Source organism: Pteronotus mesoamericanus, unplaced genomic scaffold, assembly GCF_021234165.1.
Source record: "Pteronotus mesoamericanus isolate MK-2021 breed Mesoamerican mustached bat unplaced genomic scaffold, CSHL_Meso_final contig_75, whole genome shotgun sequence".
Lineage (NCBI taxonomy): Eukaryota > Metazoa > Chordata > Mammalia > Chiroptera > Mormoopidae > Pteronotus > Pteronotus mesoamericanus.
Window position 1 is genome coordinate 8,555,904 of NW_026555249.1, and position 15,991 is coordinate 8,571,894.

The 15,991-nt window shown below is 47.6% G+C and overlaps 1 protein-coding gene across 2 annotated transcripts in view; it reads right to left on the reverse strand.

The window, feature by feature from the left end:
- Nucleotides 1-1,961: 1,961 nt before the first annotated feature.
- Nucleotides 1,962-15,991, reverse strand: part of LIFR (LIF receptor subunit alpha) — a 64,507-nt gene continuing 50,477 nt past the window's right edge. Inside the window, exons 13-21 of one of the 2 annotated variants that reach the window (XR_008530034.1) lie at nt 15,346-15,559; nt 12,064-12,246; nt 9,136-9,237; nt 8,437-8,604; nt 7,005-7,166; nt 5,987-6,080; nt 4,249-4,327; nt 2,550-3,874; nt 1,962-2,063 (exon numbers count right to left, since the gene is read on the reverse strand). Coding sequence is in view for 1 of the 2 variants with exons in the window: in XM_054583953.1 (XP_054439928.1) it covers nt 3,251-3,874; nt 4,249-4,327; nt 5,987-6,080; nt 7,005-7,166; nt 8,437-8,604; nt 9,136-9,237; nt 12,064-12,246; nt 15,346-15,559 (1,626 nt within the window). In the remaining variant the exon portion in view is untranslated. Of the gene's footprint in view, nt 3,875-4,248; nt 4,328-5,986; nt 6,081-7,004; nt 7,167-8,436; nt 8,605-9,135; nt 9,238-12,063; nt 12,247-15,345; nt 15,560-15,991 lie in introns of both variants that reach the window. The other variant, XM_054583953.1, reaches the window with a different exon arrangement.

A 15,991-nucleotide genomic window follows, 5' to 3' on the forward strand; every position in this document is an offset into this window, starting at 1 on the left:
AAGCCAATAGTCTCAGGTCTACACAAATTATCACCTGACATATACGACCCTTCCGGAAAACTCTGTTGAATGTGCATAGTCTGGGATGGGACTTACTCAGTACAAAATTGCTCGCTGAACATGCAAGATGTGCCTAGTCTTTGTAATCAGCTAATGATCCCACACGTCATTCTTGAGATGCCCAATTTTACACTTTCCAAATAAAGAAGATTTCATAAAAGATACACAGACTTTAAGAGAAAACAGCAAACATTAAAGAAACAAGCAAAAAGTCTTCTCAGACTGTGTGCCTGAGCAACAGAAAATTCTGAGATAACATTTTCCGCATATTGACATGTTAGGGAGTACTTTTAATTTCAAAACACCATAAAATTGACTTCAAATTTCTCTTGAAAGAAAACAGTCCTTAGTCTCCTTTATTAAACTACATCTAACTACTCAAACACAGGAAGGACAGTAATGTTCTCTACATAAGGACAGTGTGAAGACAATGAAGAAATTATAGGACTAATTTCCCACCAGAACACACGTTGCAAAGAAGTGCTAGGGATGGGACTTTGGCCACTGTGTTTAGGATGCGATGTCCTACATGCTACCCTTCAGATGAACGAGCCGTGAGAGGGATGCTGGCAGGGAACACGAGGCTGGCGTTTCCGCCCTGCGCCTGCCCCGGAACGGCTGCTCCTGGGCCTCAGCTGCAGGAACGCAGCCCCGCCATCAGCCGGGCCCAGGAACGCGGCTCCGCTCTCCAGGCGTCAGGGCCACAACCGCGAACCCAGGCTGCTCCAGGCTCAATGCACGGAAGCCTTCAGCGGTGTACAGGCTACTCCATGTGATATGTAATGTGAAGGGCCTATCCAATGCCAAAAGCCTACCTAGGTCCTCTCAGACATTTTTACATTAAGCAAGTGTTTATTTAAGAGGGCTGCTCACAAGAGAGACAGTCGTAAGGACTGCCAGGACCTGCCTTCCTCGCAAGGAAAGCTTGACTTGACATCAGCTGTAACAGGAGTGAAATGTGTTCTATGTGTAATACTGTGCAACATATACAGTGGACATAATTCGTGGACAGAGGGAAAGGATTCAAGAACCCTAGTGAGGTCACCATTGGCCAAATGAATCATTACATACAAGGGCACGGGATGCTGATGGTCACAGCTGCGGTATATCAGTACTGATGACAACGCTCACTCAGTCCCTTCTGGTCTTTTCCCATCGTCACAGTTTAGGGGAGTCCAGACCAATAGACTCTTACTTCAGCCAGCACTTAAAGAGAAAACGTGAAGGGCATATACGTTTCAATGGGGACTGAGGCATGAGTTGGGGACAAGAGGTATCGTGATGACACGCTTCAGCAGGGACAGAAGGCAGCCCAAGGTCTGCGTGTCTTGGGTCAAAGCTAAGGGAAGGGGCCCAAGGGGAGAAATAAGAAGAGAGCACAAACTCTGTTCTGGGTGGCTCTGGTTTGATAGCGATTTCGTTGTTGAAAGTCTCTATGAGCTATTATATACTTTCAATATACTACGTGTGTACATAATTAATTCCGCATCATTTCACATGTCCATATACCATGAAGCTCGGGAATTTAGCTGACTTCTAGTAGTTAAAAATCAGGGTTCCTAAACAGAGGACCTACACAGATTTTGTCCTTTGTGTCCCTGTGGCTTTTTTCCACAACATGGTTTTTATAAAGAACATTATCAGCTTGGGGGAAAAAGACCTGATACATTACATACAAATACATGACAGAACCTCAGGTGATTTTTTTAAAAACAGGCATATCTTGACTTACTCAAATATTTCAAAATTTTAAGTACTCAAGAGACAAAATACATAGACAACCTGGGGACAGGGACACTGTAAGATACGCTTTGTTGTTTCTCATCTGCTTTTCCGAGAACTGCATTCAATCCAGACGTCTCCTATGAACACCAAGGGCAGGCGGAGGACGCTGCGAAGACACAAGACCCCGATGGCGACCGGGCGACCGTGACGTCGGTACGCCCGCTGGTTCAAATGGACTCGGTGACATTTCACATAAAATAGCCCTTCAGTAACTGTTCCTATAAGAAGCATTTTCTTTTTAGTTTATACTTAAAAACAAAACAAAACCGAGGACTGGATCGCATAGTCTGGACTGATGATCATGTGAGAGAGAGGAACGTCTAAGAGGCACGAGCAGGGGCAACACCTGTTGCGAGGTGCCACAGCCCCGCCTGGGTGACCCGGCTCAACGGCACGGGCTTCTCAGGAGCCAGTGAAGCCAGTCAGAACTACACAGATAGCTAATGCCGCCAGATATTGCTCAGTAGTCGTCTCAGATAGTAAGTCACTAGAATTGGATGTTTATGAATTACATTGAATTTGCTCATATATTTATATAACTGACATCGTGGAACAACAACAAAAAAGACCCAAATTAAAAAGAAAAACACCACTGTAGATGTATAGTCTTATGAATTTAGGTCTGACATATTAGGGCAATCCACTGCGATATGGGAAGCTAGCATGACAGTTACAAAAATAGTGGCGAGGTTTGGAAAACCTACCAAAGGCAGACAAGACGATGCCGAAGGGAGCTGCCCGGCGTCGTGCTCGTTTTCCAAGTCTGAAGCCCTGAGAGAACTGTTTGACAACCACGGCACAGTAGGCACAGAAGCCAGCACACCTCACCAAGCGAAACACTAAAGAGCTGTCGCTGCATTAAAAATTATATTAATTTTTGTAAATGCTGTGGACAGAGGAGAACAATGTTAAAAGTTTTCAAATCTGTGCTTGGTTTTTATCCAGAATGAAGCCAACATCAGGCAAATCCACACCATCCGCTGCTTTGACATTTTTTCTCCCTCGCCTGCCAATCTGCTTGCAATTCCATAAAGTACGCACGTGAGAAAACCACGACAGAATGTGACACAGTGGTCGGGGGGGCTGTTTTGCACATAGGGACCAGAAGTATCAGGCTCGTAGTGCTTCTCGAAGATGGAGAACGTGGGGATTCTTTGGCTCAAATCACAAAAAGCTCCAAGTCTCGAGTTGTGTGGATTGAATTTCTGCGTTACTGTACTTTGGCTTTTAGACTACGTTAAAAGCACATGAACACTTTTCATGTAACTTGCACACAGTGATGTCCACCTCGCTGGCAACGTCTCACAGGATCCCGCCCTCCCCCCCCACCCCCGAAGACGCCCGGTGCTCACACGGCAACACTGGCAATGACAGCTTACTGAGACGGCAGAAGGAAGGGATGCTGTTAATCATTTGGTTTGTTCTGAAAGAAGTTTGTAAAGGACCACCCTCCTCCATTAGATTTCGGAGAGTCTTCATCCTTAGGAGGAATCAGAAACTGTCGGGAGTTGATGGAGCACGGGCTTCCAAAAGACACGACCTCGCTGTTGCTGTCTGTGGACCTGGGAGAGTCCGGAGACACTAAGTTCCACGCATGTACATTGGCTTGTGGCCTGTAACCCGCAGTTTTGTCCACATCGTCTTCTGCAGCAGCGTCTTCTGCAGCGGAGGGAACGGGCAGGTGCATCTGGGGCTTGTAGCCTGCTACCAGCCCAGGGCTGGTTTCCGGCTCTTCCTCCGGCTTTGCTTGGGGCTGGTACATGGACTGGACATCGATGTAAATGACCTGGGAAGTGCCCCCGGCTTCATCCACGCCAGCGTTCGGCACCTCTTCCTCGATGACAGGGGGGCAGTAGGACACCACCACGTGGTTTTCGGGTTCTGCCACAGAGCTCTCTTCTGGACGCTCGGCAACCGGAGAAATTATTTCTGTGTCTTCTATTTTAGGAAACGCTGCTCGAGTTTCCAGAACCTCGACATTATTTGGGGTACAAGGATTCATTTCCAATGTTTTAAGAGCACTGTTTCCCTAGAAATCAATGTGAAGACCGAGGTTAGGGAGAGCACCAGAGCCGCCGCAATGACCCCCCACCACCAGGGGGCGTTGTTTTACCTATTCTTTCACGTCTGCTTGTAAACATTTGTCTCCCAGTTCCATACAGCATACTAGAGCAAAACTACTGTTTTCCCCCTACATATCAGTATTACTCTTGCTATGAATAGCAGTGGGGAAAAGAGCATGATACAAATAATTTAAATTAATAATTTTAGAAGTTCAGCAGATGTTAGAGCCATTTTATTTTTTCAATGTGCATGACATTTGCATGTTAACTTTTCACACAGGGAAACAAAAAAAGGAAAGCCAGTACTTCAAACATAAATGTAAATAAAATAAAGGATTACCTCACAGACACCCTTCTGAAACTGTAGTGCTTTACAATTTTCTGGGTTTGGAATATCAGGATAGAAGGTTTCTTTTATCCTTTCAATAAAGAATAATTAAGTATATTTAATAATTATAAGATTAGCAGTTAGACAACAAACAGCTGATAAATCACGAGGCTTGCTGTCACATTTCATAAGGACACTGAAATGAACAGTAGATAAAAATGCAAGATCATTTTTAGTGGGACCGTTTACTTGAACATTCTACACAATGTATTGACAGGTTATAAACACTACTCTTATTTCTAGAACTCCAATGTCTTATGTATCTTATGTATATGGAAAGCAAGACTTAAAATGGTGATTGTGCTATCAGGTCAAAGGTTAAATACAGGCCTTGCTCATATAAACAGAACGTCTGTACTGCAAGCTGCACCAAGCATGATGGATAGCGCAGGGAGCGTATTTCCATTGGGCAGTTTGCTACCGCTCGGATCAGGCGCTAGGTTATTAGAAAAAGGCTATTCGTCTTGAGCAAAAACAAAACACAAACAAGAACGAGATTTGCTCAGTGCCACACCATATTTACAGCTATTCCAAAGAACATTATTCAAAATTCCTGCAGAAAAAAAGCTTTGTTAATATAATCTGAAGTGCTCTAATTTCAAACTCCCTCCTTACTTTATATATTTACTTTTTATATGAAAACCAGTTGTAACATGTGATTTTGGGTAATGAGAATATGGTTACCAAGACAGGCAATCCTATAAGTTCTCAATTATTACTGTTTTGATTTCTAAGCCAGGATTGCTAGAATATGTTCTCGTCTTTGTCACGGAAGGTGGTATTTCTGAGGCTGTGAGGGCCGTCTGCGTGTAAACACAGCCATGTGCCCCGCCCCGCCCACAGCAGGCCCTGCCCACGGACCCCGGGGCCTCTGTCCAGCCTCGCCTCGCCTCGCCTCACCTACTGCCATTCACCCGGACACTCAGTGCTTCTCACTTCCTCCAGAAGGTCGGCTTCTTTCCAGTTTCTGGGTCCTCACTAAAGTCGCCTTCTCTGCCTGGGACTGCCTTTGCCCTCTCCTTACCCTCCGGGGCCCTGCTCGATGGGACTGCCCCAGGGAGGCCTCAGCTGACCGCCCCAGCGCCAGGACTCTCCCGCCACTCTGGCGGCGCTGGGGACCCTGCCCAGGGCCGCTCCCACTGCGTGAGCACGTGCGTACTGGGGGGGGGGGGGGGGGGGGGGTCATGGGCTTCCTGCTCAGGGTCCCCGCTGCGCCGTGAGTGTGTCAGGAGCAGGCTTGCTTTATCACTATATACATATCCCTCCTCACCTGAGAGAAGTCCTTCATGTCTGCTGACTAAATGAATAAGTGACCAGATTTTCTAAATAGGGCACTGAGAGCACTGAGACATTAATCATTAAACTACCCTTAATCCTGTATAAAGCTACTGTCGTATTTAAGCTGGCAAATATTTTTTGAGTACAACTGCTAGTACTTTAAATTGTTAGGAAATACAGTACAGAAAATATTTATACTTTTGCTGTATTAATTTTTAAACCTTTAACTAATATGCCATGTTCTTGCCTGGCATTAAATCCAACATTAATTCTGATTAAAACAAATATATATATATATATATTTTTTTTACTAACTACCTTCAACCAAAAAAATGTACTTATCTGTTAACCATAAACTAAACCACCATTCCCGTAAGAGGAAAGCCGCGAGCGTAAACGCAGGCGCCATTACCATTCTCGCTTCCGGTAGCAGAGGACGCTCGTCACCACTCCCACAAGGACGGCCACGGCCACGGGGATGAGAATGGCGATGATTAACCCCACGGCTGAAATGAGAGCAGTGCAACGATTAAAACCGCCACGTTCAGGAGGAAGTGCGGAGGACATTTACATTAGAAAATGTTTAAGTTGGTGGATGAGAAGAAAACAACCCTAACTGCTCCAGGGACACTGAAAACCTGTTGAAGGAAAACCTTCAAGTATTTTAACAACTTTTATACTAGCACTTAAAGCCGCTGGCGCAGGTTTTGCAGTCAGCACCACCGACGCTGTGGGCCAGGTACGTCTTCGGTGCCAGTGTGTGTCGGGGGAGGCTGTCGTGCACAGTGTACGAAGCTCAACAGCATCCCTGAGGTCCTAACCATTAGATCCCAGCAGCACCTGCCATTATGACAACGGGAAGTGTCACCAGATATTGCCAGGTGTCCCCAAGGGGGCAACGTCCCCCGCACCCAGTGAGGAAGTCTATCATCTCGGTCGTTTACGGAAGAGCGTGCGTGGACTCCAGCTCAGAGGGAACAAAGTGAAGCCCTTCGCTGCTGCCGAGAGCGTCAAGCCCACCGTTCTTCCTTACTTTCCATCTCGAATTCACAAGTTGCGCTTAACACATTTTTTTTTTTTATATATTTCTTTCACTCTTCCCTGGATACGTTAAAAACCACAGAATAGTTAGGGCAAAACATTTTAAACTGGTTGGCCATTATGTACATTGCACATGCATTTAGAACTCTAGACTTCAGATGTATCCTTAATTCACTAATTTCTCAGGTACTTGATTAGAAAATAGCTACGAATAACTCACAAGAATAAGTAAGAAGTCATCTTATGGCCTTTTAACACTGCCTTATACCCACTATACAAAAGCAACACAACATGAAACCCAGAAAAGGGGGTCCCTACATAAATGAAAACGGCTGGGAAAGCCGTGCGCTTCGGCACGGGAGGCACCTCCGTGGGGACATGTGACTCACAGTTTTCCTTGGTCACCACAAACATGCTCTTCTCCGGGCCCGGGCCCCCATTCGTGTAGGCGCGCAGGACGAGGTGGTAACTCGTTTTACCCTGAAGGTCGGCGATTCTCAGGGTCTTCTGGGATACATCCGTGATGTTCTTAACTTTCACGTCGGAACGGCCTGTTTTTACAGTGAGGAGCACCGTTATCACTGAAGGCTACGACTTAAACACACAGTTACCCGTGGCAGTCACCCCACGTCCCTGAGGCCTGTGGGGCCGGCCAGTGCCCCAGTCCCGTGCCGGCTCTGCCACTGAGGAGCCATGTGAGCTGGACCTTTTAGTTAAGCCTCCCTAAGCCTGAGTGTCTACAACTACTATGCAACAGAATATCAGAACCTTATTATCCCAGGGGGCTTTCGGCATGTTTTTTTTCTTTACTCTAATTTTAGTGATCAATCCACCATGTCTCACTGAAAGTCTAGATGCTAGAATTTTAAGTGAGTCAAGTGTAACATTTCCTAGTACTTGAGGAAAATTACACTAGACTCTGGATGGTTGCAGAATTGGGATAGTTAGGGCTTCCCTCCTTCCCAGGCCACTCTGAAGATTCTACTGATCTGGGGGAGGTGCACATTTAACGCGGCCGCTTTCAGAAGGCGGCTTAATTCATGCTCATCAGCATCTCCACGCAGTGATGCATCCTGTGCTTGTCAGACTGGCATTAAGTTGTGACAGTGGTTTCGTTCCGAGGAGAGGTCATTAAGGGAGCCACAAGCTCTCAAACTGGTAGGATGATACTCTTGTGTTCCGTGGCTACAGATAAGAAACATCTGACTCCAACAGAAATATCATTTAGGGAAAGGCCAGAAGGCTGCATGAACGTTTCTGTATTTGTAAACTGGAGAACACTCTAAATTCTTTGGGCATACACTTACCCAAAGTTGTCCAGGACTGGCTGTACCTTCTAGGATCTAAGGGCTACACTCGTCCCCAGCTGCGTCAATTAAGCGTCTCAGCCCATCCAGGCTGTGGCTCACCGTGCGGGGGGCGTTTTGCCAGGTGACAGGGGAGGCCCCAAAGCCGCTCCCTGGGTGCCTGGGGTTTCTCCGTTGTTAAGAGGATGGGAAGGCTCTGTGTTTAAAGCAGCCTTCACCAGATGCTACGTATGGAGCATGCCAGACTGGCAAGAGGTGGTCTCTGTCTGTGGGGCTTAGAACCACAGGCTTCGGAGTAAATAATTTCAATAACTTCTGAAAGACTGCCCTTCATTTACCATGTACTTAAAATCTTAAAATTCTCATGTTCGTAAAATGACTGCATTTTCATTTCCCTATTTTTCAGGCAGTTTTGGAAACCAGTAGTAAAGTAATGAGCAGCACTTTCTTTACTTTTTTGTAATTAACCCAGAACTTCTAGGAAGCACTAGACTCACTCTAGGAAGTAACTCACCTGATTCCAAACCCCGCATCTTAGATGTATCTCTCTCTCCTTTTTCAAAGTAAAATAAATAGCCTTTTAAGAAGCCTCTCAGCTCTTCCACAGGAATATCTTCCCATTTCACTAATATTGAATCCGCAGACGTATCCTCAACAGTAAAATTTGGGGCAACAGTTGGAGCTGTGAAAGGAAAACGCCGACAGCTGAAGGGGAGTTGACCAGCGCGGAGTCAGACATCGATGGTTCGTGAGGTTCTAGCCCCCAAAATAGCTACCTTGGAATTAAAACTTTATTTTTTGTTTAATCATAAACTTTCACAGATATTACTATAAACACCTCTGCTGTGAAGCTCGTACCAGAGGTAGAACTTACCAATCTATGCAAAACCTTTAAGTGGCTATTCATTTGTATTTGCTCTCTTCATTGATAATCTGGAATAAGTTAATAGTTGCTTAAATTTTTATAAGTGCAAATTAAGTTTTTTTGACATCCAAATCAAGGATTTTTTTTTCAGTGACAATATATTTGTGAAATATAAACATTAAACAAATGAAGAATGTGTAATCACAAAGAATATTGAATTTATCAAATTATTTTTCCTTCCTTGAACTAAACATCCCAATTTAATCTACTTTTAGAATCCAACGCTGTCACAGTCTATAATTTCTTCTGTTACCTTGAACTCTAAGAAAACTTACCCATTGAACTTACCCAATTCTTCTATGTATCCAATTACAGAACGTAACAGTTGATATCCTTGATTTCTGCACCCATACAGAAAGAAACTGTATCTTACACCTGGTTGAAATTGATCTATAGGATGGACACAATCAGTAAACTCTCATAAGTGCACATCACTAAGAATATCTATTTCAGAAATATCAAATTTATAATAACTTACTCAAAACTTGTTAAAGCTAATTTTAAACAGATGTTTTCTTACAAAAAATACATCTATATTTTCAAAATTGATAAATATTCCAAGTGAAAGTTGCTGAAACCAAATTCACTTTTACTGTCATGAAAAGTTTAGCATTTTAACATGGCATCACTGTGAAGAAGGGGAAAATTGTGATTGAGGCTTTGATTCCGTTCCTTGAAACAAGCAATGATACCTCCATCCAGGGCCAGGGCGGCATCGCACCCTGAAAAGCCCCCTACCCAGCGTCAGTCCTCAGGGTGGAAGCCGCACGGCTCTCTCCCCGAGCCAAGCAGCAGGCACTACAATTTCCACTGCGTTCTGACGCTTCAGCGTGGACGGAACCAGGCTTTAGAGTCTGTTCCTCTTTATGGCATTACCGCTCAGCACCCGTGAGTCAACTCCTGACAAGAGAATCACCCTTACTGCACTTCAAGGAGCCCCTTTAAAACTCCCCCCTCAGCACGATGACGGGTGGGAGGGGCGGGAACGCAGGGAGGGACAGAACACTGCCCTGGCCCGGGGAGGCTGGAGACAGGTGAGGGGACAGGCGAAGGGGGGAATCGGAACACACTGTGCTGGACTGGAGGGACCTGTCGTGGGCTGTGGCCCCTTCACGGAGGGAAAACGCCGCCAAGAAGTGACACTTGAAGGGCCATCAGGAGCTCATGAGTGTTGGCCCAAGAAGAAGATTGTGCTTGGGGGGAGAACATCTGTGTGCGGTTTGCATTTAATTTGTGGAATGTGACTTTTCCATAGTGGGTAAAGCGTTGGCTCTCCTGCTCTGTGCCCAGAGCACAGCAGGTCACGGGCTCCACAGTGGGACGGTCACCTACAAATGCCACTTTGTAACTTTTTTCTTTGGAGGCAGGACACTCGAAGTTATGATTTTTTCAATTATATTTTTTATTTTTTTATCCTCACCCGAGAACATGTTCATTGATTTTAGAGAGAGAGGAAGGGAGGGGAGTGGGGAGAGAGAGGGACATTGATATGAGAGAGAAACACTGATCCCGTATGTGCCCCGCCTGGGATCGAACCTGCAGCCTTTTGGGGTATGGGACCAGGCTCCAACTGACTGGGCCACCGGCACAGGGCGAGGCTGTGATTGTAAACTGCACGTAAATTAGTAAATCTGTACCCAGTTTGATGTTCCAATTATGTGTTATCAGTAGGGAATAGGATTCTGATACCTAAAAAGAAAAAGCGCCTGAATGGGTCAGAGCATTAGGTGCATGTTCTGTGGTCCTGAACAGGAAGAGAGGTGAGAGTAGATGACCGGGTGGGAAAAAAGAGGAAAAGTACCTGCACAGCCGAGCATTGTTCTGGCAGCAGGAAATGGAAGACAAAATCCCGGCTTCTTGAAGCTTTGAATTTGAGTCCCGCTGCCAGCACACACTGGCTTTGTGACCTCGGGGAAGTCCCCTAACTTTACTCAGCCCTGCAAGGCCTTTGTACACCCGTCTCGTGGATGGAACATTCTCCCCTTTTCACCCCACAGGTGCCAGCCTAGCCTCACACGGGGACACCGCCTCTCAGGCGGTGCCTCTCTGCGCGGCTCCGCCCTGCCCCCTTCCATCTCGCGATGCTCAAAGCCCAGTGAAGAGGGAGGAAGGAGGACCCAGAAAGTGTACAGGGTGCACTGGACCAGTGCGAGGCCGGGGAGCTCCCCGCGGGGAAATGCAAGGGAAGAGCGGGGTGGGTGCGTGGGCACGCTGGGGAGGGCGGTGCGCGGGGAGAAGGAATCAAAGGGGCTGTCCTCACCACCGGCCTGCTCTGCATGGGGGTAGCTTGGCTGAGTTCCAAGTCCAAAGGGCGCATAATCAGACCCCACCTAATTGTCACCTAATGAAGGGGACGCATCCTCATCATTCAACAGTGAAAAAGGGAGCGCGGACAGAAAATTCGGCACTGCCTGCTCTGCTGAACCCCACTAACATGGGGGGGGACAGCCGTGGTGGGCGGCGGGGGGGTAGAAGGATGCCATTGCCACAGGCTGCCGGTTCCGGAATCCCCACAGCGGGAGATGCAATGGCCAGCTGCTCAGAAGGAGCAGAGACCGCAGCAAGAGGGCGCTGACTCCCACGCAAAAGGCTGGTCGGGCCTGCGGCTACCAGGTGCCCCTGGGGCTGAATCAGGCTGCACGGGGTCAAGGGCCGCTCAGGGCTCCCTGCCAGGCCCACGCCCTGGATCTCCCTGGGGCCAAGCGGCACTGCAGGCGCAGGCCCTCCGTGCGCGGCCTCTCCGGCCTCGGTCACGGTCACGGGGCCCAGGATTCCCGCGGGCAGCAGGGCGCCGCAGGAGACCACCCTCCTCACAGTGCTGCACCTTCCTCAGGGGCGCCGCCCTGCGGCGCCACCTGCCACTCGCAAGCCGCCTAACCCTCGATTTCCTGGAAGTGCCCTCATCTGCCCATTCTCCCACGTGCTTTTTTGGCTGTTTTCAATTTTTATGACTGTACATGATGCTGTGGTGGACATTCTTAGATGGGAATCTGTGTTGCTCTCGCATTATTTCTTAGAATAAATTCCTGGACAAGCAACTAGAGTCAGGGGATCGGAATCCCTTCACATACATTGTGCCCCAAACCACTTTCCAGAAAAGCGAGGCCAAGCCACGCCCGGCCGGTGGTCCGGGAGAACGGTTGCTTCCCTGCAACCAGTCGCCCCATGTGCTGCTCTTTTGAAGAATGCATTTGAAGCACCGTGAGAAACACGTACCGGATTCTATGACAGTCTCAGTGCTGTTTGCAGGGACTTTCTTCCAGTCCATAAGGCAGGGCTCCAGCTGCGACGAGTTACACCACTTGATGACATAGTCGCAAGTCATGTTGGGATCGTAATTCCACGTGAGGAGAATCCCTCTTCCCATTCCAACAACCTGCTCCGTTTTCAGATCCTCTTCTACAAGAAAGAAGGACACTTTGATGTTAAACATAGTAATGTAGGGTAAACCTCATGAAGACAGGCAAGAATTTACAAATCACTTCCCTGTATGTAAACGTTAAGAGTGCTCAAACCAGATAAACCTTCAGTGAAGTTTAGAAGTATTGCTCTGTTATTCCTGCTGTAACTATAGCAATTACCTGTACCTACAAGATCAACTCAGCAGCTGAAACAAAGCGATAAAGCAGCATGTAGGATCGGGTGGGGCCGAGACACAAAGATCAAGAGCCAGGAAGGCCCCAGCAGATGGCACAAGGGCACCAAAGGGGGCGTGGCCGCCCGGAGCTGGGCAGAGCTCCAGGGGATGGTCTGCGTCCCTCCTCTTGTCCCCACCGTGGGTGTGGGCCCCGGGGCGGCAGGGCCGTCCGGCAGAGCAGGAGCTCCGTGGCCGAGGTGGCGGGTGGCTGCAGCAGCCCCTCCCCTGTGCCTGGAATCCTGTCTCCTCCCACGTGGGCTGCGGGGATTCCGGAGCCAAGGCAGGAGAGAGGGGATCTGCTCAAACAGTTTGGGATGAGAAGCTGTGCAAGAGAGTAGCCAGTGTGAACAGGGCCCATGGGGACAGACGGGGAGGCGCAGGGACTGGTGGGAAGGAAGGGGGCCGACTGAGGTCCTGAGGTCACGTCAGGTCTCACTGAGGTGACAGAGGCGGCACAAGGTGGGGGGTGAGAAATTAGCATGGGTTAGGGCAGCACGGCCCAAAGGGAGAAATCATTTGCACAGAAACAGGAGAAGTACAGTCGGCCCACCATGTCCGTGGGTTTTTTATCTGCTGACCCAACCAATAGCGAGAGTAAGTCTGATCGGAGGCTGACCCCGCAGACGTGCCTGGTCGCCCTGTTCCATGCCGTTACCTACAAGCAACTCACGCATGCGCAGACTTTGGTGTCCTGGAACCACCCCCACACACGCTGAGGACTGGCTGTGGTTTCTACAACTGATGCCTGCTTCAGAGTTTAGTAAAAAGCCAAAGAACGACTTCTTGAACAAAAACTGCATTCATAAAGCAACCCCTACTGAACAGAAGACAACAGTTTGGCTTAGAATAAGGATGACTTTGGATGTAACAGGGTTTTGGCTCAATGTGATCAAAAAGCCATAATGTGAACACATGCTGAGCCTGCAAGGCATCCACCTCGGGAGGTCCTCCCGGAACAATGGCTTCTTCTGCAACTCCAGTAATAAAAACTAATGACTAAGCTGCTGTCAGTTCTGTAAATTACTATCTTCTGTGTGACACATGGAAAAGGTAAAAAATATAGTTCTTGAGTTCAAAGAAAATGCAGCTCAGCTTCTCTGACCGGTGTTGCTCATCCTGTTGGGTGTTGTCCTGTAACAGGTCGCAGGTTTGATTCCTGGTCAGGACACATGCCTGGGCTATCAGTCCAGCCCCCGGTCGGGCTGGGTGTGGGAGGCAGCCGATTGATGTTTCTCTCTCACAATCACGGTTCTCTCCTCCTCTTCCCCCCTCCCTTCCCCTCTCTCTAAAAATAAATAAAATCTTATAAAAAAGAAGATAACACAGCTATTGCCTGTCACTGACTGCAATGAAATACCCATTGGGTTGGCCAAAAAGTCCATTTAGTTTTTTCTGTAAAACAAAAGACATTTTTCACTGTCACCGATCACTTTATTGATTTGGATATTTTGAGTATGTCGGCCATCTCCCATGTGGTAGAATGTTGACTGTTCTCAGTTAACGTCTTCATTAGATCCCTATCGACTTCAACTGGTCTAGCTGACCACGGAGCATTGTCCAGAGAGAAATCCCCAGGACAAAACTTCACAAACCACTTTTGAAAGTCCAGTCAGAGCACTTTCGTCATACACGACACAAATCTTTTTTTGCATTTCAGTTGTACTTTTACTTTTCTTGAAATAATGAAGCATAATATGCTGAAAATGTTGCATATTTTCTTCAGTCTTTAAAATAAAATGGCCACACAAAAATTCACCAATTTTGATATTTTTAAAATGCACATTGATATGACAGCTATCATAATACAATATAACAAAATTGTTTTGAATGAAGTTAAAAGACAACTAAGTGCTACTAGAGCCACCTCACAGAAAAAAAATAAACTTTTTGGCCAACCCATTAAGTCAGTGGTTATTTGCTTTGGGGCTGTTCACACACATTTTTTCCCCTGCACCCTCGCTGGTATGTACAACGAACTGTGCACTGGTACCAGGCCCTGGCTGGTGTGTATGGCCGGGCGGGCACCGGTACGGGGACATACAGCTGGGTGGGCACCGGTACGGGGCTCTGGCTGGTGTGTATGGCCGGGCGGGCACCGGTACGGGGACATACAGCTGGGTGGGCACCGGTACGGGGCTCTGGCTGGTGCGTACGGCCGGGCGGGCACCGGTACGGGGACATACAGCTGGGTGGGCACCAGTACGGGGCTCTGGCTGGTGCGCTGTGTCTCTGAAACGTGCTGCGCTCTCCGTTCCCTTCTGGTTCCACCATGTCCCACTGAGACAAAGAGCCAGTTCAGTAACAGGCAGTAAGACCGCCTCAGGCAAGAAGTGGAAAGATACTCCGAGGACCCCACATGGACCAATCTTTAAGAAGACTTTAAGAAGACTTTAAGAAGACTTTCTTATCAATAAAGGATTCCTATTAAAAGAATGTCCTATCAACAAAGCCGCCTTTTAAACTAAGTGCCTTTCCTGCCTGACAGGTTGAACACAGCCTAGCTGACCTAGGAATCGACTCGCATGGCGTTGGGGAAGACAGATGAACACAGTATCTGTATAAACTGTTAAAACATTTCTCCCTAAGAGTGACACCCACCACCAGAGCCCCCCCCAACACTATGCATTAGAGTAACGGGTACAGTGACCATCTCACCCACTAGGGCAGACGCTGCAAGTCAAGGCCCATGACCGCTGTCTCCGCGAGCATCTGCTGTCCACCCGTCTGCTCCTCCTTCTATGTCAGCAGCAGCAGCGGGACAACAAGAGAAGGAAGCCCAGGCGCACAAGAGCACACAACACCTCCAGAATATTTCCCTCTAATTCCCTGCCCTCCTGCATCGCAGCATCGCAACTACTCACTGTTCGGAATCTCCATGCTGGCTATTTTAGACGGCGGTGAAGAGCCGGCAGAGTTCTTTGCCACCACACTAATAATGTAGTCATTCTTATCAAGTTGTATCTCTGCCTTGTGCTGAGGGTCGGGGATCTCAGAGAGGGACTGTGTTTTCTCGTCTGATGAACAGGATACATTATAGAAGAGGATTTTTCCATTAGCTTCATTGATGGGTAAAGGCTATGAAAAAGAGAAAGATAAAACTCTGTTATCTGAAACCCTGCACAAGTGGCCATGTGAATGAGGCAAGGCCATCAAGTCTAAACCGGACACGCCGCTTGCCACAAAGGTACCATCAGAAGAGACGAAGCTGTCCACCACCCCCGGAGACCCACAGAGACCTGGGCAAATCGGGGGGGGGGGGGGACACCGAGGAAGAGCGATACACGCCGCGAGCAGCACCATCACACAAAAATATAAACAGTCAATAAAAAAACCACACTTAGCCTCACATTTTCCAGAAGCAAACCAAAAAAAGTTACGAGAAGCAGTCCTCTAAACACAAAACATGAAAAAGTATGGCATCATAGTTTTTTAAAACATTTACTGTGTTCTCATTTTAAAACAGTACATGCTCATTACAGAAAATTTGTGTTATTTTCCTCTGGTCAT